Source organism: Lissotriton vulgaris, chromosome 12 (assembly GCF_964263255.1).
Source record: "Lissotriton vulgaris chromosome 12, aLisVul1.2, whole genome shotgun sequence".
NCBI lineage: Eukaryota > Metazoa > Chordata > Amphibia > Caudata > Salamandridae > Lissotriton > Lissotriton vulgaris.
In genome coordinates this window covers 50,180,595-50,208,263 of record NC_141700.1, presented here as the reverse complement: position 1 = coordinate 50,208,263, position 27,669 = coordinate 50,180,595, and the positions used below count along the sequence as shown (strand labels likewise).

General features: G+C 47.7%; 1 protein-coding gene across 1 annotated transcript in view; it reads left to right on the top strand.

Moving 5' to 3' along the window:
* LOC147673237 (AP-1 complex subunit mu-1) overlaps window positions 1-27,669 on the top strand; it is a 112,973-nt gene that overhangs the window by 37,212 nt on the left and 48,092 nt on the right. The window contains exons 3-6 of the mRNA XM_086947038.1: window positions 103-170; window positions 698-828; window positions 16,628-16,775; window positions 20,730-20,856. Of these exons, the coding sequence (XP_086803164.1) occupies window positions 103-170; window positions 698-828; window positions 16,628-16,775; window positions 20,730-20,856 (474 nt within the window). The remainder of the gene's footprint in view (window positions 1-102; window positions 171-697; window positions 829-16,627; window positions 16,776-20,729; window positions 20,857-27,669) is intronic.

Genomic DNA, 27,669 nt, shown 5'->3' with positions numbered 1-27,669 from the left:
TTAACGTTATTGTAAATGGGTTTTACTAAATAATATTCCTCCCCCAGACTTATGAGGAAAAGATTCTTCTTTGGAAACAGTTTCTCCTTAACTGGGTTCCAGTTGTTGCGACCTCCAAGAAGAACGCTTGTGTTTCCTTGGTGTTTTCATTTCTTTACAAGGTAGTTCAGGTGAGTAACCAACTTGGAACAAATGTGTCTTCATACCCTGAAAACCCTGTCTTAAAACACAAATGAAGAAAGCACGGTTACCTCTGTTCCGGCAGGTCATTAATTTTCAGAAAAAATGTTTCTAACAATAGTTGCTAATCTGTAATACAGTAAATGAAATCACAATATTAAGTGTCGGGGCTTCTAAATCATATTGTGATGAACAAGACTTTAGTATTTCACCTGTTTTTGCCCATTTGTTCTTAAAGTGAGCAGTTGATTGGCCCGGAATCCATGGCCAATGGACCACTGACGCCCTCAGATGCCTCACTAGAGAGTCTGTGGGTGTTCCCACATGCCAGACTGGAGGGGGGTACACCCATCCTGATTCCAATTTGTAATTCTGCCTTGCCAGATGTATCTGGGCTGCATGCAGTTGACTTTCAGACACCTTAACAGTCAGCCCCTCCAACCTCCACATTCATATCTAAGATGATGGAAGGGTGCAAAACTAAAGCCTTTATTCTTTTAACCTCATTGCACATTAGGTGTTTTCCGAGTACTTCAAAGAATTGGAAGAAGAGAGCATTCGGGATAACTTCGTCATAATCTACGAGCTGTTAGATGAACTCATGGATTTTGGGTACCCACAAACCACAGACAGCAAAATCTTGCAGGAGTAAGTATCACAGTTCCGTATCATTAGAACTGCAAGTGTACCAAGGACATCTGCAACAGACTTTATGTAATTTGTTTTCACATTACCTTCACTGTTTGGAGCTTTAAAAATCACCTCTACCTTTAATTTTGAACTATTGATTATTTGTATGGTATTTTTATATATAGTGCATGTTGTGTTTTGGTCACTTTTCATATGTGTGAGAAGCAAGGGAAGTTGGTGTCTGGTTTCTGGTGTAGTGGGTCCATTTCCGAAATTCTTAAATTGAGAACCCTATTTTGAGAAGAGATTAGCAGGACATGAGATTGTAGAGCCTATACATTGGTTTAACTCTGATGATATGTACTTTGTTTGTTATATGCTGTTCTACATTTGTATGATCTCTCCATCCCCTCAACTCTACATCGTTATGAACAATACAATCATGTTATTGTAGGTACATGTACAGCTCCATATACAGATCCAGCCAATGAAAGTGCTCAGTTTGTAGGGTTGGTTGAAATGGTGACCCCTGCCCTTCCAGGACGTCAAAGAGATTGTGTCCTGACCGATAGTGGTAAAGTGGCTGGTGAAAGCAACACTGCATTTCACGTTTCTCTAACCAGTACATACTGTATTCATGTTTACAAGACGTGATGTTTTCTTTACTACAGCCTTAAGTTTTTGTTTTAAGTTCTCTATCTGGGCACATAAAAACATTAACATCCTCACTAAGCTTAATAGTTTTTTTCCAGGTTTTTTTCTTCTCTAAGGAAGGCTCTGGTTTGCCCATTCATATAGTTTGTCAATGTTTACATTAACCCCTAAGCAGTTACAAGTTTACAGGGCAGAAATACCGTAAAAATACAAGTTCAAATGCAGTTGTCATATAAGTAATGCATCCATGTTTTTAGTTCTGCTCGACAAAGCTTGCTGTGCTCTTGTTAACAGTATGATAAATTGGATTTCTGAGTATTTTTCACAGTATTGTTATTGGCTGGTTGGTGTATCATGCTGTCTTTTAATGAGATTTTCATTGCAGTGCACGAGGGACTAGTTTACATCTGAAAACTACAGGCCTTGAAAAATCATTAAAATATTACTGGACCTGCAGGTCTAGTGACTTAAATAATCTACTCGGCATAATTATAATGCACTTGTTTCAAATTATGTGATGCTGGGCAAATATTTGAATTCACTGAGCCGCCATTTTCTTCATTATCACTTATGAGAGCACCTTGAAATACGCAAGTTGAGCAGGTCTGCTGTGCACAAAACACTTTAGTTTGATTTATTAGAATGAACTTTTGCTCCATATATAATACAAATCTAGCTACATATAGAATACACATGACGGCTGTTTTGCCTCTTACTTTATTAACAGCATTATCATCAAGGTGGGGGCAGGAATGTTTCTCAAAATATTGTTTACAAACTTTCAGGTTTAATAAATACATGACAAAAGCATGAAGTGGTTTCACACTCACTTGCAGTCAGCAGATTTTCCATTGAAATGGACACAATATTTCCCACTGACATGATGCTACCTACTGATACAACTGCATAAACAATGTTTAGAAATCGAGTTCCTGCAAATATTTGTCATTTGCACCTCACCAAGTGTTCTTGTAGGAAGCTGGCTTTCTATAGAGCGCACTAATAAGAAGTGCACTGTTTAGAGAGTTCAGTAGATACCCAATTGGCTTGCAGAGGCTAAAGTAGATAATACTAGTGCTTTCCTTTATGGTAGTGTGGGCGAGCAGTTAGGCTTATCAGAGGACAGTGCTAAGCATTTGTTGTACTCACAGAGGCAATAAGTGAAACACACACTCAAAGAATAATTCCGAGACCAAATAAAAACTCTTTTTGTATTTATTGTAAAACCGAGAATTTTGTTCAAAAATTAATACTGTTTTTGTTAGCAATTTTTACAAGTAAGTAAATCTTTCAAACTTGTGTGCTTTTACGCACAATGCAATCTGTTGGAAGGAAAATACATATATGCATAACAGTAAGTACAGTCTGTTTCAGGGGTTCACTTTCTGGGTTTCGAGTTGTAGTGGCCCAAGGTCCAAAGTACTACCAACAGTTCTTTGGGAACCGCCCGGGTTTAGCCAGGATCAGGTTACTGGTAAGGTTGTAGCTGGGCACGCTATGGTGAAGGGGGGGCCACCTGAAAACAGGCTTCACGGGGGACTTGGGGACAAGTCTGAGAGTTCTCAAACAATGGCCTGAGTTGCAAGGGGTGTTGGAGCAAAGGGACACAGCCGGTTCTTCGGTACCTGGGCCGGGTGTCTCAGGTGCAGAGTGGTTAGGTCGGCTAGGCTGGATGCGCAAAGATGCTCCTCTCATTTAGGGACACTTAGGGCATTTAGGGACACCCAGCTGGCAGGGGCAAATCAGGACAGGACAAAGTGGGTCTCAGTGATGCTGACGTACCTCGACGGCTGCTCGGTCAAGGTACATGGAGAATCCGGATTGTACTCTCGCTGTTGGTGCTTGGTGCAGGACATCCGGTATCCCAGGGGTTGGTGCTGAACGGCTGTAGTTGGTCCTGGTGTCTTCACACTTGGGGGTAGGCAGATCCGACCTTCCAGAGCACCAGTACCTGGTCGTCTGCGGCATCAGTCGGGCAGGGAAGCTGCAAGGCGGTGGACTGGACTCTGCTTGTCGTTCCCTGCAGACTGCAGGGGAGTAGCTCCTCTACCCCAAGGGAGGCTGTAGGCGGTTTGAAGTGTTCTGGCAAGTTTCCAAAGGCTGTGGTAGATCTCTAGCTTGCAGGAAGAGTCACTCTGTCACGATTGTCGAAAGAGTTTCGAGCAGGCAGTGTTTCGCACCAAAAGTAAACCGTTCTTGAGCAGTTCTCACCAAGCAGTGGCTCTTCTTCATCCTTCTCTTGATCTGTTGAATCTGAGTTTTGGGGTTTTGGGGTGCCACCTAAATACTCAATTTAGGGATGTTAAATGAGTCACAGGTGGTAGCTAGTAGGCTATTTACCTTTAGAGTGTCTACACCCTCGACGTGACCACTTCCTGTGGGAAGTGGGCATAACTCTGACCCTAGAAGGCTAACTCCATCCAAAACAAGATGGTGGCATTTGAAAAGGTGATGTCCACATCAGCTAGCCCACCTTAGGGGTATTGCTGGTTTGGTGTGGGCACACCTCCTAGTCTTAATAATGTTCCCGCCTGTTTTGCGTCCAGACGTGGGATCAGGACACCGGGGGTGGCATCCCTGCTATGTGGAGAGGCCTGGGCCTTTGAAGCATCTGGCCCTGAAATGCAGTTCCTGCATGGAGGATGTGTAAACACCTCTGCCCAGAGCAGGTTTTGTTCCCATCCTCTGAGAGCGATGGCTCTCACCTAAGGGGGTCAGAAACATGTCTTAGGTTTCTGGCTTGTCTAGACCAAGTAGTCAGTCATCACACTAGTGGTCAGTAGGTTTTCAGGGGCACCTCCAAGGTGCATTTCTTAATAAATCCAATAATGGCATTAGTATGGGTTTATTAAGATGAGATGTTTGCTACCAAACATCTGGGGGTGCAGTGAAGCCATTATGTACCTGGGGAAATCATAATCACAAGTATCCTGCCCATGTACTTAGTATGGCTTCCCTGCGCTTAGTATCTAAGGGTAAACTTGGATATCACAGGGACACATCCACTCATGCAGATATGCCCACACATGGGTATAGTTCACCCTGCCTTAGGGATGTAAAGCCTGCTGTATGGGTGATTTACCTATAACACATGCAGTGCTGTGTAGGCATGGCACACGGGGATGAGTGCCATTTCGACTTTTCACTTTTGTCTGCACCAAGACACGCAGGCTGCAATGGCAGTTTGCATGAGCTTGTTGAGGGTTCCCTTAGGGTGGGACAATTCGTGCTGCCGCCCTTGGGGGCCCTTTTTAGACCCAAGGCCCTAGGTGCCATTTACTAGGAACTTACATGGAGTCTAAAGTGGTGCCAATTGTGGAACAATGGTACACTTTAGGGAAAGAACACTGGTATTGGAGACCTGGTTAATAGGAACCCAGTACACTTTCAGTTGAAGTTGCATCAGATACAAAAAGTGGGGGCCTACTGCAACAAAACCCTGTTTCCTTCAGTTCTGATTTGTTTTGCTCCTATTTAACTGCAGGACATTTAGCGACCGACATGTCCAGGTTAAACACTGGACAGGAATTACCAAGTGAATCTGTTGCAGAATTTCCAATTCCCTTGGTAATGCCTCATTTCTGAGGGTATCTTTATGGTACGCCCCATAATACTTAGTTGTTCCGCCCCACAAATAGACTGAACCCCTTGTATCAGTAAAGGTATATGTCTCCCAGGCAAACCGTGATCCTTTGAGTTGGTGGCTTTAAGTGATTTTAAGGGTTTTTCAAAATAATAATGAATGCTATGCACTAAATATGAGGTGACCGCAAATTCCAGATTTTTCGGCATTTCTTGAAGACTCCTCCCCTACAAACTGCTTGTGCTGTAATTGATTGGCTCTAGAACCAACTCTCCTTTCTCTTCATGCACCTGAGGTAAGATCCTTCGGTCCTTTCTTTTCTGGTTTGTGCACTTGAGAGACTTGTTTCATATTTGGCAGGAAAAAAGCTCTAGAACTGAATTCAAACCCTTTTGTTATTGCTGGCGGCAACGTCATGTCTTGGTGCCAACTTGTAATAGTTTGTGCAACTATAGGTTGTTTACAGAGAGGATATGCACAAGTCAAATTGTGTAAATGTTTAGAGAAAAATGTACTAATCTAAATCAATTTTGAGTTTAATCAAGCTTTTCTAATCCCCAACACTGGTTCAGCATGCGAGCAGGGGCAGTGTAAACTTTTCTAACACATATAATAGGTGCACCGGTGTTTACAGTTCAAGATTCCTTCACCCAGAGCTAATACAAAACCGGACAGCAGCAGGGCACTCTTCCTCACAATGTCAATGCACACTTTCTTCACATTCTGCCCAGGAGTACACGTTTCCCTCATACACAGACTAGTGAATGCTTAGATAAGAGTAGTTCAGGCTTCCGTCGCTGAGTGTGAGTGGGTGGTTATGAGGGTGTGTTGGCATGTGCATTTGTGTGCCGGTGTGTAAAATTGTGAGTATGCAATGGGGCAAGTGTATTTGTAATGGTGTGCTTGTTCCTGTGAGTTTGTTGGTGTGATGAGTAGGCCAAGAATAGGCTAACTGTCCACACTTAATAAACCACTCATGACACGATGCGAAACCAAAACCCCATGGCTGGTGAAACACATTTCATCTCTGCTATACGAATTAACTAGCTTTGACCCTGCCAGTCCAAACTTTCTGAACTTTTAACTTTGTAAATGGTGCTTCTTTACAACAGTCTTCTGATTACCCTCTCCGCTGACACTCCGACTGGCAAGTATGAGGGACACTTGCTCTTGTAACTGTAGAAATGGATGGAGTACAGTGATTCTCAACAGCTATGAATGCTCTAAAGTTCTGTAGATTTCACTGTCATAATCTTAGCATTACGTTAAACCTGCTAATATACCAGAAAACAAAGAGTGTGCTGATCAGATGCTGCAATTTTGACTGACATAGACTCCCTTACCTTATGTCACAGTCCTTGTTATACTGTGAGCTGACACTCAAACATGGCTCCTTAACCTGATGTATGAGAGGAACACAGTGAATCCAAGATGGCAAGATGTATTGGCTAGAATACTTGTTAAATGTGTCCTTCTACAGGAAGTTGGTGCTATTGCACAGCCTGACTTTGTGTTTGAAAAGAAAAGAAAAACAGAACCGGATCAAGATACTTTCTCTACTTGAGGGGGAAAAAGAGACGCTCTCATCAAAAATGACCCCTAAATAAATTGGGGGAGAACACTGAGCACATCTGGCCACCAATTAAAGATGCATCCAAAGGTGGAGGAATGGAGTATCAGCACCTCGGATTTGTTCGAGATTAGCTATAACAGATTGAAATGCCATCCAGTCGGCTACTCCTTTCAGCCTTTCAGGAATTTGGTGCACACAGTATTGCCTTTTTCCTTTCAGTTACAAAATGTGTATGTCGTTTGCATGATTCATACGGCAAAGCTGCAAATCGTGAATCTGTTTCAACAAAGAGGGTACTGTAGAGACAGGAATGCCCCCGCATGGTGTATAGTCATGTACCTAGTGCTTAATTTGTGCTGGTGTTTTCAACTGCTTGGCCCTTCTCTTATTTCTTTACACATGCACATATTTATGTCAGACCACCACATGGTGGCACTGTCAGTCTAGTTTTAAAAGAGCACATAACGGAGAGTGTTAAACAGTCCTATTACAATTAAGATAATGATCATACCAGCGTGCCCAGGCCATTTCTACACCTTTAGGTCACGTGGTATAGTCCAGTTTGTCACATTTGTAGGAGTGTAATGGTAGTAGGTGGCGTTGATACTGGTATTTGGTAGTGTGGGCTGGGCCTTTAGGTGCTGCAAATCCCTAATGGCCTCCTGAGAAAAATCTTTTGCATCATGAATCCTTTTCTGGATTCACATGCTGAGCATCAATTCGCCCATCTAGCGGTCACTGCTTGTTCCCCTGTTACGAGTGCATGACTGCGGGTATCTATTATCCTGATGTTTGATTGTGGTCCCAGCTTCAGACTAATCTAGTCTGTGTGTGCAAAGGTGTAGGCATGTCCTGGCAGCGTTGTTTTAAAAATGTTAGGGGCCCCGGGCAAGACATACCTCAGTCGGCCCTTTTTGCAACAAGTTTGTCATTTATTGCCTATTTTCTGCTAATTCAAACCTCATGATGCCAAACTATATTGAATAATAGACTAAAGGCTGAGAAGGAGAAATTGTCAATGTGGAGTTAGAAAGGTAGTTCAGTTATTCAGGGACTCCTTGGAAGGTAGGGGCCTTGGACAGTTGCCACTTTACCTATGCCTTAAAACATCTCTGGTCCTTGGACATTAGGGAGGTCCTGGATCTGAAAGGATTTAGGGGGGCACCAATTGTGTCTCATTTGTTTGACCGTGCACTACCCTCCCTGTCACTGGGTCAGCTACCATCCCTGTCACTGGGTCAGCACGTAGAACGATGATGACAGCATACCATGTTTTGAGGATCAGTAGTTGTAACAGGACCTTTTTAGGTTTTGACTGGCCATGCGCTTTGCGCATGTGCCAAAAAAACCTCTTGAGTTGTGTGTGTGGCTTTGGGTCGGCCCTCGTCATTGATTGGCTGGCTCCGTAAACGGAGCCTTGCCATTGGACGAGGGGCCTGTCCGTCAATGCCGGACCAGACACGGGGGCGTTCCCGACATTCTTTGGCTTTTGCCAACGTCACGCGACGCCGGGAACGCCCCCGAGTCTGTCCCGGCATTGAGCCGGCACCCTTTCCTGCTTGCGTGAGTGCTTTCCCGTCCGTGTCCCCTCCCGCCCCCCCCGTGTCCCCTCCCGCCCCCGTGTCCTCTGCTTTCCCGTCCGTGTCCCCTCCCGCCCCCCCCCCCCGTGTCCCCTCCCGCCCCCCGTGTCCTCTCCCGTTGCAGGCTGCAGGAACACGGAGCACGGAGCTTCCCCCGCCGCCGAATACACGCAGGCAGGCAGCAGGAGTCTGGAGGCTAAAGGCTGGATGCTGAGTCGCTTCTCACTAAAAGCGAAGGTGAGTGAGATGGTGTCCTCCTCTCCCCACCTCTCCTCGGCTCCTCAGCTCCTTGTTTTAATGTATTATTTATTTGGTATTTTTGGAATTGCGAACAATTGTCACATTTCAAAGTTGCATTCATCCCACAATAATTACATCAGCGATGTGCAGAATTATACACCCCGTTCCCGCCCCCCTACCGCTGCCTCGGCTCCCAGTTCCCGCCCCCCTACCGCTGCCTCGCTCTCCGTGTCTCCCCGGCCCCGTTCCCGCCCCCCTACCTGCACAACCAGTCCTTGGCCTCTCTGCTGCGTGCACAGAACCGGGAGCCGAACCGTACGACCAGAACACATCACTAATGAGGCAGAATCACATCCTAAAAGCCACTCTGGATGCACAATGACAACCGAGCAAAAGTCGCCAGAAGGCTCGTATGAGGCAGTTCGAGTAGATGCAGAATCCGAGCGGGATAAGTCAGCAGAGCACCAGCGCAGTGTGTTTGCAGTGCGTGCTTTTAAAGGGAACTCATTCTAACAAGGACATTTTAATAAGGTAATGGGAGTTTTATTGCAGCGTGGTTTTTCTTGGGCTTCTTTGAAATGATCCAGCCTGCGCGTGATTCCCCTCCCATTTCCTTTTCCCCTGCCGTGTGGGCTTCACGAGGCTTCCCATATATCTGCCTTTGACAGCCGGCTCGTTTACACACTCTGTGGAGCCCCAGCTATCATGAAACAGCCCGGCATCATGTGCTGTGCAGATGCTCGTGTAATGTGCCCCAAGTGTGTCAGCCGGTGCCATCTGCAGCGCCCGCAGCAGCGTCTGGTGGTCCTGCGACAGCCCAGTCTCGGGCCAGACGATGTGTAAAGCGTCGGGTAATTGCAATCAGCTCCGCGCGGGGCTTCCCGGGTCAGCCCGCCGGCAGCCGCCTTCAAGGCGGCCCGGCCGCATCTGCGAGGCCTCCCTCCGTCTAATCAAGCTTGTGGCTAATAAATTGAGGGTGTGTAAGCCTTTTGTGGAGCTCCTTTCCGTCCTCGTCCAATAACCTTTAATCAAGCCACTCAGTGTCATTTTATATACCCGATTTCTGGCAGTGAGGCACATGGAGGGGGAATTGAAACAACAAAAACGTGCCTGGTAGTAATCTCTTCTGCATGTAAAAACCCTCCGTGAAGGAGCCCTCCTGGCAGGGTCTGTGCCATCCCTGTGCCAAAAAAAAAATACCAGCTGCCCAGAAAAATACGCAAAAACAAGCACTAGGACGTGTTGCTCTTCAGCAGTGGGGAGTGTTTGCCGAGTGTGTGGCCAGATTGTGTTTACAGGGCACTGTACTGTGTGCGTGTGGCTGTAATGCTTGGAGGCTGTGGTGTGTGCGTGTCGCTGTAATGCTTGGAGGCTGTGGTGTGTGCGTGTCGCTGTAATGCTTGGAGGCTGTGGTGTGTGCGTGTGGCTGCAATGTTTGGAGGCTTGGTGTGTGCGTGTGGCTGTAATGTTTGGAGGCTTGGTGTGTGCGTGTGGCTGTAATGCTTGGATGCTGTGGTGTGTGCGTGTGGCTGTAATGCTTGGAGGCTGTGGTGTGTGCGTGTGGCTGGGTTGCACACAGTAATGGTGGTGGCACAATTGCGCGTAGTCGTGCTCCTCCATCAGCTCCACGTGAAACCCACCTCTAACTTATGTGTTTGGTGTGATTGTTAAAGTGGATGTTCTGGCGAGGACGCGGCCCGCCCTGGTGCCGGCTGACGGGGGGGAGAACCTGCCCAGACATGGGTTGATAAGTGGGCCTCGGCTGTCCTCGTTTGCCCCTGAGTCTTGTTTGGAAGCTGTTTGCCTGAGAGCAGGACGTTGTGTCCCTAGCCTAGTGTGCGAGTAACGGGGTGTTGCGTATCACACCATTTCTGCGTGGAAAGACCTCTGGTGTTCTATGTTTGGGGGGAGACCTGCGTGTATGCAGTGTGCTGGTGTCTCTCGTGCACAACGTATGGTGGTTGTTTGTGATTTGCACACCAGGCCTGGTTCTGCATCTTGTGGGGGGCAGGGCACTATAAGGCATTTCAATATCTGTGTTCAGCGTCATATTTGGAAATCGTTGCACAACCTGGGATGCAATCTATTGACGTGTACCGTGTGAGGGGCCTGTGTGCACTCACTTACTGTGTTGCGCGCCATGGGTTGCACTCTCCACGCCCACCTGCTGCCACAGGGCCCTGTCGCCACTTCCTATTTCACACTTGCACACAGCAGCACTTGTGAGGGTGGCTCAGGCCACTAGGGTGTGTGTGTTTGTGCTCTGTGTGTCCCGGCACCTTGTACCGCGTCCCGTTCGGTTGTTTAGCGGTTGTGCTGAAGCTTTCTTAACATTTGAAGAGCTTTTGTATTTTGTTGGCTCACGATTGTCATTTGTGCTTCATTTAATGTAACGTTTGCTTTTATATTTTGTTCACTTGTAATGTTCTCATGTATCAGTTCTGTTCCTATTGTGAAGCGCTCTGACACCTTCGGGTAAAGTCCGCGCTATATAAAAACGCACAAATAAAAATAAAAAAATAAAACGGATCTTTCCATCCCACGTAGCAGTACTATGTCGATAGGAATCCTTCATGGGGGTGGGTGTGTGTGAGGGGGGAGGGCGGGGGCTGGAAGCGCTGCTTGCCAGAGGTTTCAACCTCAGCCGCTGACCTTGAGCGGTGTCTTTTCTTCCTGGGCCTCGGCTACACGGGACCAGTAACATGCAGAGACCCTGGGGCTGCCCCGGAGCAAGCACGGGAGCCCTTTTCATGGACTGGGAAGGAGGGGACGATATATATATATACACACCCACACACACCCTTATTACTTATAATGTGATTATTATTTACACATCTGTGTACATAGGCTGGCGTCATACCATCATATATGTGCTGGGGTCTGGCACAAGCGAGCTGCACTGCCTCGCAAAGCGTCAAGATATTGCAATTGGGGAGGGGCAGAAGTTAAGCCCATCAGTGCTGAAGCGGAGTCCACAGCTCGAATGATTGACTGGTCAGGTGTGGTTGTCAGTGAGATGATTGGAGGGGGAAGCAGATGTCTAGATATGCAGAGAGAGGACTTTGAATTCTTATTTCAGAAGATGTGGCTCTGCAACCCAGGGGGAAACGCGTGCTTTCTCACTAAAGTCGCCCCCTTTCATACTTTTTCTTACTATGTGAATCCTGTAGCATGGTGAACATGAGGTGTAGGCTTTTAATTGGCCAACAGGGAGTGCAGATAGACATGGAAAAAGAAACCAATTTAAAACAGGATGCACTTAGCGTAGTGACTGTTACATCAAACGGGGCCTGTGGTTGAAAACGGAAGTATCCTTGGGGTAGCCGTGTTTCATGGTCTTATAATGGCATCGAGGTTTCCCGAAGTCTGACTGATTTCACAAGAAAACCGAAATGCCGTTTCCCAGCCTGTCCACTTCCAGCCTGCCCTTTCCCAGCCTGTCCCCTCCATGCCCTTTCCCAGCCTTTCCTCTCCCATCCTGTCCACTTCCAGCCTGCCCTCTCCCAACCTGCCCTCTCCCAGCCTGTCCCCTCCCTGCCCTCTCCCAGCCTGCCCTCTCCCAGTCTGTCCCCTCCCTGCCCTCTCCCAGTCTGCCCTCTCCCAGCCTGTCCCCTCCCAGCCTGTCCCCTCCCAGCCTGTCCCCTCCCTGCCCTCTCCCAGCCTGTCCTCTCCCTGCCTGTTGTCGTGTCTCGGCGGCAGCAGGCAGGAGCGTGCACTGCGTCCTCGAAGTAACAGCCCTAAAGCAAGCAAGAAGTACGCCCCCCTCCCACCAATCCCTGTTAGGTAGTGGAAACTGTCCAAACTGGGGTGCAGACAGCCCCTCTCACCTTTCGGCCTGGTACCACTGCACCAGCCGCACTACTTCCCTACTGACCGTTCTCCACTTAAGCCCCGTCTAAATTACAATTCCTGCTTGTGACCCTTTTGCCTGCTTGTACTTGTTTTCATGACCCTGTTGCCTGCTTGTGCCTCGGTGTGCCCCTGTTGCCTGCTTGTGCCTCCGTGTGCCCCTGTTGCCTGCTTGTGCCTCCGTTTTTGTGCCCCTGTCGCCTGCTTGTGCCTCAGTTTTTGTGACCCTGTTGCCTGCTTGTGCCTCCGTAAGTGCCCCTGTTGCCTGCTTGTGCCTCCGTGTGCCCCTGTTGCCTGCTTGTGCCTCCGTGTGTCCCTGTTGCCTGCTTGTGCCGCTGTTGCCTGCTTGTGCCTCTGTGTGCTCCTGTTGCCTGCTTGTGCCTCCGTGTGCCCCTGTTGCCTGCTTGTGCCTCCGTGTGCCCCTGTTGCCTGCTTGTGCCTCTGTGTGCCCCTGTTGCCTGCTTGTGCCTCTGTGTGCCCCTGTTGCCTGCTTGTGCCTCTGTGTGCCCCTGTTGCCTGCTTGTGCCTCCGTGTGCCCCTGTTGCCTGCTTGTGCCTCCGTGTGCCCCTGTTGCCTGCTTGTGCCCCTGTTGCCTGCTTGTGCTGTGTGGGTGTGTGTGGAAGGCTCTGTGTGGGTGTGTGTGGAGGGCTCTGTGTGGCTGTGTGTGTGGGAAGCTTTGTGTGGCTGTGTGTGGGAAGCTTTGTGTGGCTGTGTGTGTGGGAAGCTTTGTGTGGCTGTGTGTGTGGGAAGCTTTGTGTGGCTGTTGTGGGAAGCTTTGTGTGGCTGTGTGTGTGGGAAGCTTTGTGTGGCTGTGTGTGGGGGGGGGCTCTGTGTGGCTGTGTGTGTGGGGCTCTGTGTGGGTGTGTGTGGGGGGGGCTCTGTGTGTGTTTGTGTGTCATTTGCGAGAGATAAAGCTAGTGGCATTGTAAATGACAATGCCATTTATTTATGTTAAAAAAAAACATAAATGAAAATGTCAAGAGCAATGCCAATAGCTCTAACTTTAACAAAGGCAAAACCATTGCATTGTAAATGCTTGTTATCTGTGTTACTGGAGGGGAGGAATCTTGGCCCACTCCTGTAAAGGTCTGTAGTGGATGTACGTTGTTACAACGCATGTTGTAACAACGCATGCCTTTACCACGCAAGTCGTTACAACGCAAGTCGTTACAACGACTTGCGTTGGAGGGCGTGGATTTAGGAATCTTATAATTTTATATTCCAACACGAGTCCCCGTAACAGTAGGGAAGGTGTTGAAATATAAAATTGCAAGATTCCTTATCCCACAGCGCTATCCAGCGCAAGTCGTAGTAACAACTTGCGTTGTAATAGCTGCGGGGTAAAGGCACTGCGGTGTAAAAACCGCGTCGTAAACAATGTTCCCCGTCTGTAGTCTGTATGCGAACCCAGATCCTAGTGCATGTTATTCGTGTGCATATGTATGTGTGCTTTTATGGTTGATCCGTTGTGTAGAGTGAACAAGAGTAAAGTAGGCATAGAATTCACATTCCTTGTCTGCATCGAGTGCTTAACAGTGGGAGCTGCTGGCCTACTTCTTGTTCCAATTTGAATTTCTATTTGACCAAGGATGACAGCGGTCCACAGAGTTCCTAGGAGGACTAATGTGGAACCAGTCTGCCTCACAGCTGTTACCCAGAGGTGAGGGGACATCACCTGGAGTCTTACCTGTAAGGAAGAGCGGTTTCCCTGCCCTAAAGCATCTGGAAACTAACCTGCCTGCTGAGATGGAGAAGGAGTGTGGTAGCCATGCATGAGGTGTGAAAATCTATGATGAGCCAGAACCCGCTGACCATGGAGTGAAGGGTCCATCCTCCCAGAGAGCTTGAGTGAGCTGAGTGCTACCAGATTAGCACAGTCTCTCCCGCCAGGTGGCTGCACTGTGGCACTGACCTAAAGTTGTGTCTGAGGGGCCTACACTGTGGCATTGCCCTGAAGCTTTGCTGCTGGAATCCTAAAGCGGTACCCGAGTGGACTGCGCTGCTTTTAGGTTCTGAAATTGAACTGAAGTGGACTGGGCTGCTGCGTCAGTTTGGAGTGTTTCTAAGTGGACCAGGCGGCTGTCATGTCTTACTGAACTGGAGTTGATTGTCCTGCTAACACAGCATTGTGGCCTAAGCTGGGGCCATTCTGCCAGCTTAGGCCACAATGCTGTGGCGCTGTGATCCTCTCACCCTGTGACTCACACACTCCGCTCACCCAAAGCTGGCTTGCAGCTTCTGGATCCTGCATGCACACGCAGACACTGAGTGGTGGCATCCACCGCTCCTCCCGGTGAACCTAACCTGAGTGCTATGGCACTCGCAGCCAGTGAGTCCCCTCCCAGACATGGAGAGATCCAGATGTGTGCTTGGAGTCCTTGGCTCGAATGGTACTTTAACAAAGCTCTGTTAGTAAAAAACACTGTTGGGACTAACTGAACGCACAAACTCTAGAGCAGAGTAGTTTTTTACCTGTGCTTGACAGACCTCCCCATAGATCGACTCAAACCAAGGAATAGGGGAAAAAGTGAGGGGAGGGTAAAGTGGCACCGTGCCAGTAAAATGCCTGTACCTGTATGCTGTAGTGTGTGGTGTTCTGGTTTTTGTTTGCGTTTATTGAAGCATTCTCTTTTTAACAAGAGAGACAGTGGTTTAGATATTCAAATTATTGAGTTGCTTGGTGATTGAATCCTCAGCTTGAAGCACCCCTACACGAACTCCCTGAAAAGCCTTGACTGTCCCCATCACTGCTACTGGGAGGCAAGTGCAGGTGTTGCTCTTAGCCCAGTTTGCAGAGCCACATTACGGCAGACCCTGGTCATCAGAGGCAAACGACCGTCCCCCGCTGGGTGACGCCCAGGAGTCCCCGTGTTCTGACTCGTACTCGTAGGTAACTCCTCCAGGACTCCTCGCAATGAGGATTTTGATGAGGACTTGAATGTTGGAATTATGACTGCCTGGCTCCGAGCTGTAAGGAAAGAGCAGAACCATTCCAAAGCAAACCCTGTCTCTCCTGCTCTCATAAGCCTGCCTGTCAGGATGGGGAGGCATAGAGAAGTGTGGCTCACTGGTTAGAGCAGGCAGACCCTGAAGCAGAGGTCAGACCCGGGACCAGGGTTCGATTCCCGACGCGGCAGGGTGTTAAGCTCAAATGTCCACGGACTCGATAATTCTCGCTTCGGTGCCTGACCTAATCATGGGTTCACACTCTGCAACTCTGGGCATTAAGCTTGCTTAATCTCCACAACGGCCCCCCGCGGCGGGATGCCTGGCTTTCACCTTGGGGATGCCCTGTAGGGGCTATCTCACAGGGAAAAACCAGGAGCCAAGGCGAGCGCGGAGATACCCCTTCGGGGGTCGATTCTGGCGCTATATAAGAAATATAATAATAATAATAATAATAATAATACTGCATCAAAGACAGTGGAGGGTTTCACAGAGGATGAGCAATGCCTCACCGCCCTGATCCAGTGTAAATGGCACCTTGCTGTGTACATCAATAAGCGCAATATTCTTACCCAGGATGGGTTCAAAACCTGCCTTGGCTGAGTTTAGAGGAAATGAACTCAAATAGTTGCATGCGCTACAGAAGCAATATCTTCTAAGCACAATACTATCCATGCATTAAAATTATCTTTGTTTACTTGAATGCTTTCACAAAGAGTACAACATGAGGTCAGCAATTAAGGTTCTAGATTTGAGGCCATGCTAATTTACATTTAGCGATATAAGACCGGTGGGTTACAGTAAATGAGAGGCCAGTAATCTCATGTCTGATCGAGAATAAAAGTGCCGGATATAGATGACCCGGCCAGAACACTGATCTACCAGTTATGTCTGAGATGACCTCATCAGAGGCCAGAGAAATACCTACACCTCCTGCAGAAGACTGCACTCGGTAGGTAACCAGTGGCATGAGTCCCTGCAATGATATACTAGAGAATGTTGTTATTATACTAAGGGCCTGATTACGATATTGGCAGATGGAATACTCAGTCGCTAACGTAACTGATACTCCATCTACCGTATTACCAGTTCCATAGGAAATAATGAAATTGCAGTTTGGTGGACGGGTTATCTGACACGTTTGTGACGGAGTAACCCTGTCCACCATGATCGTAATCAGGCCCTTAGTATTATTCGCAAATCAGAGTTGCAACTCGAACCAGAAATAAATTCCTTTTTTTCTACTTTCAGTGGCTGACATGCATCACATCATCTGATTTCTTTTTAGTTTGGCCATAATCAATCTGCTTGTGTACTGCTAATACATTGGGACATGCTTATATTTTGTTGATAGCCTCATGATTTGAAGTGAGTCCTGTTTTTTGGTTTTAGATATATCACTCAAGAAGGGCACAAATTAGAAACGGGAGCCCCTCGCCCTCCTGCTACAGTGACCAATGCAGTGTCTTGGAGATCCGAAGGAATTAAATATCGGAAAAATGAAGTGTTCTTAGACGTTATTGAATCCGTCAATCTTCTGGTAAGTATTTGTTTTTTACTTTTGTTTGTTTTGATGCACCCTTTCACTTGAAGTTTCCATTCTTACTAAATAATGTTTTTTTACTTGATTTAAAAATGTTGGAACACTTTTGTCACTTTTTTTTTAACTGTTTTTATGGGTGGCATGCTTGTGATCTATATTTCCGTGCATTCATTTTCTATTCATACACAACTGTCTTAAGAGGAAACGGGTATTAGTGTGTGAAACTGCTATTTATCGGTGTAGTATTGATGGAGAGTTATTTTATTACATTTACAATTTATTCTTTTCTTAGCTACTATTCTTTTAATTTGCAGAAAGATTTCCTCTTCATACACTATGAACCATATACTCTTACTCTTCCACTAATCTTATAATTTTTTTGTCAGTAAGTGCTCTCGTTAAAACCAGAAGGGGATTTGGACATTCCTACTTGATTTACTCAGTCTAGTAATACCAGCTGGGTTATTGTCCCTGTTATGACACGTAGCGAGCATTCCTGAAGATTTCTACATGCTCCAGTGGTTTGTAAAACACACGTGTTGCCCATTAGTCCTATTGTTCAAAGACCTAGTAAACCAAATGGACTTCATCAAATGAAATACATGTTATTACAGTTCTTTATATTACATTTTATTTATAAACATGAACACATGAAATGTGGGATGCATCCCAGTCCTTGATATATTTCCTGCTTTTATCAATCAACAGAGTTTATCTCCAGGCATTTTCATAACATTTGAAATACATTTATTTTTTCTGATTCCTGATAAAATATGACAAGATGCTGTGTATGCTACATATTTGTGTTTGTTGCAAATGAGGGCTTGTTAGAAATGAGTTTTTGGTTGACTAGGGTTTGCACCTAAGCCAGTCAGAATCCACCACTCAAGTCAGGATAAGGGGATTACACGTATAGAATAACCCTTGCTCACCCCCTGTGTAGCTTGGCACGAACAGTCAGGCTTATCCCAGAGGCAGTGTGAGAAGCATTTGCACATAACCAACAGTAATACTGTGAAAACACTACAAAAGGACACCACACCAGTTTTGGAACAATATCCAATATTTATCTGGGTAAAACAAGACCAAAATGATAAAAATCCACCATCCAGTAATCCGCAATACCAATAAAGCAAACATAGGCTTTCTATACAGTTCCTTGAAGTCTATAGCTCCGTCTGGGGCTATCACGGCATCATGAACAACAAATCCAACAGTTCTGGTCGACTGCGGCGCCGCAGGACATCTACGGTGTCGGAAAGACCCATAAAACTGTACCGTTGGAGATGCAGGGCGTCGAACCTTGCGGGTATCTCTGGAGAAGCGGCGTCTGCAGGCATCGGTTCTGGAAGTCGGTGCAGGAGTAATCAGGTCCCCGAAGTCAGCCAACACTGAAACACAGGACAGGATCGCTGGGGGGACCTCGCTGGGGTGTTGGGCCACTCAAACTCCGGCCCTGGATGTTGGTTGCAGAGTGGTGAGGGCTCCCGGATCCAGCTAAGATCTGCAGTACTCGCTTGGGTTGCTGTTAGACAAATCCGGTGCCCATGGGGGATCTCTGTTCTTTGGGAAGGCGGAGCAGGTCCCGGGGGTTCTTGGAGTTTTGCTTTTAGGGGTTTTTTCCCTTGTCTTCTACATCATGGCTCTTCGGTCCTTCTTCTTGTCACGTCATATCTAGTTCCTGGGTTCAGAGCAACCCCTAAATACTGTATTTAGGAGACAGTTTAGGGGTCTTAAGCAAGTAGCCAATGGGCTACTGTCCTTAGGGTGACTACACCCTTAGGTTGCTAACCCCATGTGGGGGGGTGGGCACCAACCCTATCTTTAATTGGAGGTTGCCTGCCTTCTGCATGATGGCGGACACTGAAGAGTGGGCTTCACCTCGCCTCCATCACCTGAGGGGTGAGGTTGGCACAGGTAGCCAAGCCGTCTGGGCTGGTCTACTTTTTTCTGCCTGTCTTCCCGCTGAAAATGGGATGAGACGGAAGGGGGCTTGCTTCTGATAGCAGGAGAGGCTGAGGGTATCTTTGTAAAGGCGGCAAGGCCTTTGAAGCTGCCGTACCACACATGGCTCTGCTTGACCTGGGGGACGTGTGAACACCTCTACCCAGGAAAGGCTTTGTTTCTGGGCTGAAGGAGCGAAGGCTCCCACCCTTGGCGTCCAGAAATGTGTCTTGTGGGGGCAGGCTGATGGTCACCAGTCAGAACCCCACCAGAGGCTGGTTTGGTTCAGAGGTCCCCTCTAGAAGGGACCCCTAAGTGCAGGGACTAATAAATTGGACACTGGAGTCAGTGCAGGTTAAATATTCTGAGATGTTTGACACCAAACATCCCAGGTTTCAGTAAAGCCATTATGGTGCTAGAAAATTCCTAATAATCCGTTTCTGTAGTAGGGGATCTCTGTGTATAGTCATAATCTAGTGAATAGTCCCGCCCATGTGCGTGGACCCCGGCAATCAAAAAATAATCTCTTAAGTTGTCAAAATAATGCAGAAACTGCAAAGACACTTAAGAGAGAATTTAAAGACAAATAATGCAGCCTATATCCACAGGCTACACTGTCCAGTACTTCAACTAGAAATTCCACCAAAAATCACCACACACAGCACAGCCTGCTAGTTTCTACCATAGAGAAACTTGCCTACCCCAGTCAAAGACCCAGGAATGATAGAGAGGAAGGTAGGGACAGACAAGCCCCATAGGCTGCCATTATGTGGCTTAAATAGGATACTGTGCCTTTAAGAGAACTTTCCAGAACTTCTCCCAGTATCCCAGAATGCATAGCAGGTCCCTCTACTTTCAGTTCTTTTTTCCGGCTCCTGCTTACAGGACCCTGGCATTGAGCTCTCCCTTTTTCAAGGGTTTATTGAATTCGTTTTTGCACTTTTAACTTTTAAAAGTGTTGCAGTTACTGCTTGGTGTTCTCTTCTCACTTTTGTGCTGTTTTTTAGGCGTTTTGGGGCTCCGAAATGCCTGGCCTTTTTGTTAAGTGCCCAGCATGTGAGAGGAAGAAGGCCAAAAGCGACCCCCATGATGTCTGCATCGTGTGCCTTCCAGAAGATCATGGCCCTGAGGAGTGTGTTATCTGCCAGCAACTTTCTGCTAGGACCCTCAGGGACAGATTGAAGATCAGGCTGGCTGGCCTGGAGGATAGGAATTCCTAATAATCCGTTTCCAGACCATATACTCAGGACGGCTTGAGGATGGGGCATGATGCATGTTGCAGCCCTCGGAGGCCTTCCCCTGGCTAGCATGCACTTGGTACCATAGGTACCTTTTACAAGGGGCTTACAGGTAGGCCAGAGTTGTGCCTGATGTGGAAAGATTGGTACAGTTTAGGGAAAACCCGGCCCTGGGAACCTGATTGGCAGGTCCCAATTGCATCAGGTATCTTAGCAAAAGAGTTAGGGGCAACCATGCAGAAAGGACACTTTCCTACAGTATTCCTCTCTTTAAAATGTTGTTGAAATTACTGTACAGCTTGCATATAGCATCGCACCTAGTTCATGTGATATCAAACCCTACAGTAAACCAAATTTGAAAGACTCTAAGAATGAGAACTTTCATCAACAGCAGGCAGTCTTTCAAACATACGAGGGACAAGAGTGTGTCTTCTCATTTAGTTACCAGCGACTAGGAATGGGTGACTTCAAGGGACAAGGGAAATGTGTATTATCCTAGCAATATTGCACAAACTTGCAAGTTATTTACTTAAGAGTTTCTAAGAATTCTTGTTCATGAAATCTGTCTTTCCGCATTCTGTCTGGTCCTCTTACAACATTCAGGAAGTGGCTGCTGGCTCAGTTTGTCAGAGCCACCTTCCAGATGTCTGCCATTTTGGATTGCGGTCCTTTTCATATATCTGAAGAATAAAACAAAAAACTGCTTTGAACAAGTGGGCACATTGTTCCATGAATTTATTTGATGTATTCTATGCTTCTTTTCTTTTAGGTTAGTGCCAATGGAAACGTGTTACGGAGTGAGATAGTGGGGTCCATCAAAATGAGGGTGTTTCTCTCAGGGATGCCAGAACTTCGTCTTGGCTTAAATGATAAAGTGCTTTTTGAGAACACTGGAAGTAAGTATGTTTCATTGAGGATTGGTTTTGCAAAATGTGCATTTACGACGCTGTGAAAAGTTAGCTACAACCTCTCATGAGCCAGCCAGTCCTAACCATAACATTTTATTTGTCCCTCATTGCACTTCCCTTTATTTAAAATACAATTTTTATTTATTTATTCATTTATAAAGTTTTATATAGAGCGAACTTGACCCACGAGGGTATCAGAGCGCTTTACATTTAGGATTGTTGCGTTAAAATTTACATCAGATACAAGAGCATAGTAAGATACAGTACACATAAACAATATTTCAAGATTCGTAGGAGGGAGGGGAGGAAGGAGTAATAGCGGGGAGATGAGGAGGAACTGTGCCCAATGTCCGGCTGGGTAGGTGACGGTCAAGAGGGAAACCAAGGCCAATCTCCTCATTAGCTGTCTAGCAGCTCCATCGGTCATCAGCCATGTTGCTCAGGTCTCAGTGTTAAGGGAAACCAGTTTTTTGTTAATTTGATTTGCGAAAGTTATATAGCGCTGTCTAGACCCGGAGGTATCAGAGCGCTGAACCAGAGGATCGTTGCATTACAAGGTACATCAAAAAGGAATTATATAGCGCTGGCTAGACCCGGAGGTATCAGAGCGCTACAACAGAGGAACGTTGCGTTACAAGTTACATCAGTTACAATAGTGTAGTAAGGTACAGAAAATAATGAGGTTGAGAAAATGTGTAGGAAAGAAGGGAAGAAGGAGCCATAACAGGGAGACGAGAAAGAACTGACACCCAAAACATGGTAATGCCTTGATCTACAGAGACCCCAGAGGGAGCCTATCCCCCCAATACAGGCCACAGTCCGCTCTGGCCCCTTTCGACAGCCCTTTCCTTTCGTCTGGCCATCTTCCACAGACCCCACTAAATATACATGAGGCCCCCCCCCCCTCAGGCCTGTCAGACTACTGCAGCAACTGTGCTGCCTACACCTGTCCCCGGGGGGCTCTTACCTTCCCCTTCAGGTCCAGCACGTACACGGCGCTGGCAGACATGGTGCCCGGGCGGTGGCAGGGCCTGGGCCTCGCTCGGTCTGTGTTTTATTTGCAACATATATTGTGCAGTTTTGAATATTTGTCTCCTGCATCTCTCGCCAGGTGTGGAATTTAAAATTATAATATTATTAGCCTGGGATTTGCTCCAGAGCATAAAGTCAGTTTTATTGATTCTGTCGTTATGCAGTAAGCCTGGCCGTGGCAGGTGGGAAAAGAACACAGTTATTTCTTGTCTACTTTATTTGGAGCTGAACCAGAATATGCCATGCCATCTTGATGTTATGAGACATTGTGTGCCCATGAGAACTTAAATGCTATTTGTTATGAAAATTGTTGAATGCTTTCCAGCTTTCCTGATACAAAAAACTAAATCAATGTGAAAACCATATTAACGCTCAAGATTTTGTTAAATTATGATGTGACGGCCACTAAAGCTGGTCCATTCCAACAAGCTGACACTTCCGGAATGTATTTGTTGACAGAAGTGTTTAGTAAGTTGGCACAAACAGTTCTTGCAGCTTGTATCTTGCCATTGGTCCATTAGCCCGATCTGTTATCTTTGTCTTTAGCTGCAAGAATCAGCGGAATATAAAAAGAACCATGAAAAAAACATGTTACCTGTGTTTGTCAATAACCAACTTTTGACTCATGACCACATCCTGCATCAGGGGTATTGCGACCACTGCTAGCCGGTATGAAATGGAAGGCCTGGTGGGCAGTAGCCTACAGGGATGTCTGGACAAAGCCTAGTTGATAGTTGTCTGTTGATGTGCATCACAGGCACTGACCAACATTAAAAACCTGGGAAGCACTGGTCTTGCTTAGTTGCCTGGTGGACATTGCTCGACATTGGGCGTCATATGCTTATATGTAACGAGGAGTCCAAAACTCCTCATTGTTTTTAAAAAAGGTCAGTCGATACCCTGGAATGGCTGGGGGCCTTCCCATATGTAGTGCTCCTGACGGCTTTGGTGACTGAAGCTAGGTCTATGAGGTCAGCTAGCAAATTCTCGTTTATAGGATGGTGGTCGGGCCTGTTTTCCTTAACCCCCTTCCCTTTTTTGTTGTGTGGGTTAAAAATGAGAGAAAAATGGCCTGCCCATTCTTGTTCAGGGATGTTTGCTGTATTCTTTCATTTATTAATTTGCATGGTTAAGTAAAACCTTTGCATCTATAAAAGCATAATGTTACACTGACATTTAAATGGTTCCACGGAACAAAGTACAAAGGATAAAATTCAGGAGTGTCACTAGCAATAGTTCAGAAAAAAGGATTCTTATATACACAGTAGTGGCATGTCCACAGTAGAGTGACCCAAGCACACATTAAACAACATTGTCACTACAGAAAGGGTTAAAAGTGCTTATATGCAGAGCAGTAGATTTTTCAGATTAAAAGAAGATTGGATCAAGGAGGTGACTCGCCACTTTAGATAGCTTTTTTTGCAGTATAATTAGTTGTTTAGCAAGTTCCAAGTATGCAGGGTGTTCCCTGTTTCGAGTCTTATATGTACGTTCAGGCATGTGGCACTCAATATTGGTAGCTTGGTTGTCCGTAAAAGGGTTGATTGACTATATCCAAGAAAAGTCTAGTGTCTTTCAAGTGGGTCGCTTTGTTTAAGTCCACCCATGCTTTCGCTCTGATTTCTTATTTCCTCTGCTATAGAGCTTGCTTGTATTTATTTCTTGCTTCCCTAATATCAGTAATGTTTCCTGGAATTTTGTTGATAGACACCTTTAGGGCATCGAGTGCTACAGTGCACTCAGGGCTAAACCATGATTACTAGGACAAAATCTATTATACTGCTCTTACCCCTTCCTACAAAAGTAGGTGGGTTGACTTTACCATTACCCCAAGCGTCAGACGAGAAGGTTAAATTCTGTAATAATATCAACTGATTTAGGGCTTTAACATAGGTTGAATGTTCAAAGTGGCTAGGTTCATCCCCTTGAGCATTAGCGAAACCACATATGTGATCCCCTCTGTGCAAACATTTGGAGATGTTAAAATCACCCACCCAAATAATTGATGTGTGGTTTTTCTGCCTATGTATCGATTCTGAGTCTAGCTTTACCAGCTCTTCAATAATACCTATTGGGTGTGCAGAGAAAATATATAAATAGAAATTTATTAAAAGAATATTAAACTGTTTTGGTGAATAAAGACTTCAAATTTGATAGCATGGCTCTGATGCTAGGACTTTGACCTTCAACGGTCTGATGGTGCATGCTACAAAAATACCTAAAAACCCCTTCCCTCTCCCAGGATTGGCCTGAGTCGCCTCAGAACAATAAGATTTGAACCCTAGAGGATTAAATGCCCAAGTCTCCTGGCAACCTAATGTATTAAATTGTTCAATCAAAGATGGCCAGTCCTCATTATGAAGTTAACAGTGGATCCCTGCAATGTTCCAAGATAAAAGCTGCATGCCCTGTCCGCCCACAGAAGTTCTTAATGGATGAATGTTGACCCCAAAGTCCAATAGAGTAGATCTGAAAGAAACAGTTAGTTATAGATTCCTTACCTTAGAACTACCCCCATGCGTCAGACTGGATCCGGAAAGTTTTTCGTCAAAACTACCCCTGCACGTCGGAAGGTGGCGCCGGTCGACTCTGCGTTCGACGTCGTGGTGGCCGGGATGACGTTGTGGTAGCTACATAGATGCCGCCCTCGCGCTCTTATGTCAGTTCTTTCCTTCTCCGCACCAGCAAGGGCTGATCTGGAGAGAGCGATACCTCCAGTCACTTTTTGACTGACTTTTTTGCAGCTTTTGTCGACTTCGTTTTTGAGTCCATCGACTCCTGGTGCATGAGGGATGCCCAGCTTCAAGGCATGTGGTTCCTGTAACCGACTGATATCGGTGACGGATTCGCACCGCATGTGCCTCTACTGGCTGGAGCGCAACCATGACCCCAAGTTGTGATCCGAATGCCGAACCATGGCCCGAATAAGTCTTTGCGGGAGCGGTCCTGAAAGCTCCTCGAGGCCCGGCAGTCGGCTCCTCGTCGCTCAAGGTCCTGGTTGCGTGGGAGGTCACAGGACCGATCGCGGAGTCATCACCATTCCTCTTCTAAGCCTTCACACTCAGGTAAGTCGAAGCATAAGAATAAGTCGAAGAAGCATTGTCGCTCTTCGACTTCCCCTCGTTCATCAGCCGATGTGACGAAGGGTGCGGGTGGTGCCCCTCCTGTGGCCCCGCGTGCAGAGCCTTCAGGTTCGACTCTGGCCTTCCCGGGACCGAGAGCGAACCCAGCCCAGCTTCGTCAATTTAACGAAGCGATGCACACCATCTTTGGGAAGCCCGACTACGCCGGCACACCTTCGGTCCCCGCCGACTCGACTGGGGGTCCTAGGCCTTCGACGCCGGTTGTTTCGGCCTCGGCACCGCAGGCCCCCCTTGGATCCAGGCCTGGATATACATCGACGCCGGTCGACCTTGTTACACCTCTACCGGTGCCATTCGACCGGCACCACATCTGCAGCCGATGCCGGCTGGACCCCCAGACGATTTCGACCCCGGCTTCTGCCCCGATGTGGACACAGCCAGAGAAGGGTGAGGAAGACTGGGAGGGGTCTGGTGACCCTTTAACAGACCAGCTAAATTATGATCCGGACTAGAGAGCGGAACTGGGGGATGCCAGTGGTCTGGATACCTCCCCAGACCTAGGCATGTTGTCTCCTCCTACCGTGGCTATTGAGGAGGTAGCATCATACGCAGTGGTGTTGCGTAGGGCAGCCGAGGCTCTCCACCTTGAGCTACCTACGGTGGCAGTCTGCACTAACCTCCTGACAGAGGTGCTTTCGCCAGCAGCAAGCACTTCGGAGCTCCTGCTGTCGTTCAATGAAGCCCTAACGGATATCCTTCTGGGCACATAGTCTAGGCCCAACACGGGGGCTCCTGTGGATAGGATGATTGCCTGACGCCACCACCCGGCCCAGGGCGACCCCACTTTCCTCTCCCAACACCCCACCCCTGAGAGCTTGGTGGTCCAAGCCTCTACTTCCAAAGGCACCTTCTGTGAGAAAATGCCATCTTTCTTGCATTGGTATGCCCTCACTTTTTTTCTGAACTGCTGATGTGCTTTGACTGAGTGTGCCCTGGGATCCTGCCAACCAGGTACCCAGGGCCTGTGTTCCTTCCCTAAAACTGTATTGAAACTAAAAGCCAGTTGGCACCTCTGGCCACCTAGCAGCCCCTAGTAAATGGTACCCTAGGTACCCAGGGCATGGTAACCAGAGAATACCCCTAAGGGCTGCACACTTATTGTGCCACCCTTGGGGGCACTGTACCCTGACACCCACACACTACCTTTGCAGGCTGAATGTCTAGGTGCAGAACTAAACAGAGAGTCGACATGGCCCACATCTCTGTGTGCCATGCCCACACCCCCACTGTCTAGCTGGGTGCCCTATGCCAGCGATGTGGGCATAGTTGCATGAGCCCTGTGCCTCTACAGTACCCAGGGCCATTCCTGGGCACTGTAAGTGAAGTGCTGCCATTAAGAGTATATGGTGCTGGGAGGTCGTCCTCCGCAGCACCATAATGGCTGCACTGAAAACTGAGAAGTTTGGTATCAAACTTCTCAGCACATTAAACCTGCACTGATGCCAGTGCAAGGTTTAATGTAAAATACACCATAGGGTATCTTAGAGATGCCCCCTAAAACCAAAACCTGCAGCCCACGTCTGGACTGAGAGGCTGCCTAGGCTGCCACACAGCAGACATGCTGCTGGACCCCTGGGTGGAGAGCCCCCGCTCTCCTGGGCCGGCATCTATGGACATCCTGGGCAAGGTGCTAGGTCTCCTCCCCCAGGATAGGCTGACTAACATTCAAAGGCCTGCCGCCTCTGTGAGCTTCTCCAGACCATTTGCTGTACCCAGCAACTGGCCCCCACCAGTCCTGACCCCCACTCTGGCGGGAAGACTGGCGGGAAAACCTACGTTAGGAAGGGCGATGTGCCAGCTTGTGCCAACCCCAGCCCTCAGGTGGGGGAGACGAGGTGAAGCACGATCCTGGGCTCTGGCCATCTTGAAGATGGAGAGCGCTGCCTAATCACAGCTAGGCTCCTGCCCCCCTCCCATAGGAGAGGAGCAGGCTAGGGGGTGTGCCCACCCAAGGACAGGGACCTATTGGTCCCTGCCCTTGTCCTACCTGTAATGCCTCTAAATTCAGTATTTTGGGGCTCCCTGAACCTTCCTTCCTCAGATCCTGATAAGAAAAGAAGGAAGAAGATCAAGAAGAAGAAGACCCGCCGGGCAGCTGCTAACAGGTCGACCCCAACTGACGTGGCCCCAGCCCTACCGGCCTGTCGAACCTGGAACCTGCTCCTGCCTAAACCCGGCGAATCCTGCGGATAGCAACCTTTGGACTCCCGGAGGACCTGCCTGCCTTGAATCTCTTAAGACCGGGACTCCCATAGCAGAGGCTCTGCTCAAACAACCCTACCTCTGGTGCCAACCAGGAAGCTCCAGATCAACCCACTCTGCACCCGCCGAGCCTGGCCCTTGCCCGAGTGATCCAAGGCCACGAGGACGTCCCCCCGGCGACTGGGACCCGACGCCAAGTGCCCAAAGACCCTCCTCGACGAACCAGACGCCTGCAGCCTCAGAACCAGGGACCCACCACCCCCCCAACCGCGACCAGCCGAGGGTACGATTTCCCGGCGCCCTGCGACTCCCTGTGCCTTCCTTTGGGGTACCTACCTCTGCTCCAAGATCCCAACTTACCTCTCGAAGTGGTAGTCGCACCTGAAGAGTCACCGTCCCTGCACCTGCAGCCTTTGTTCTCCTT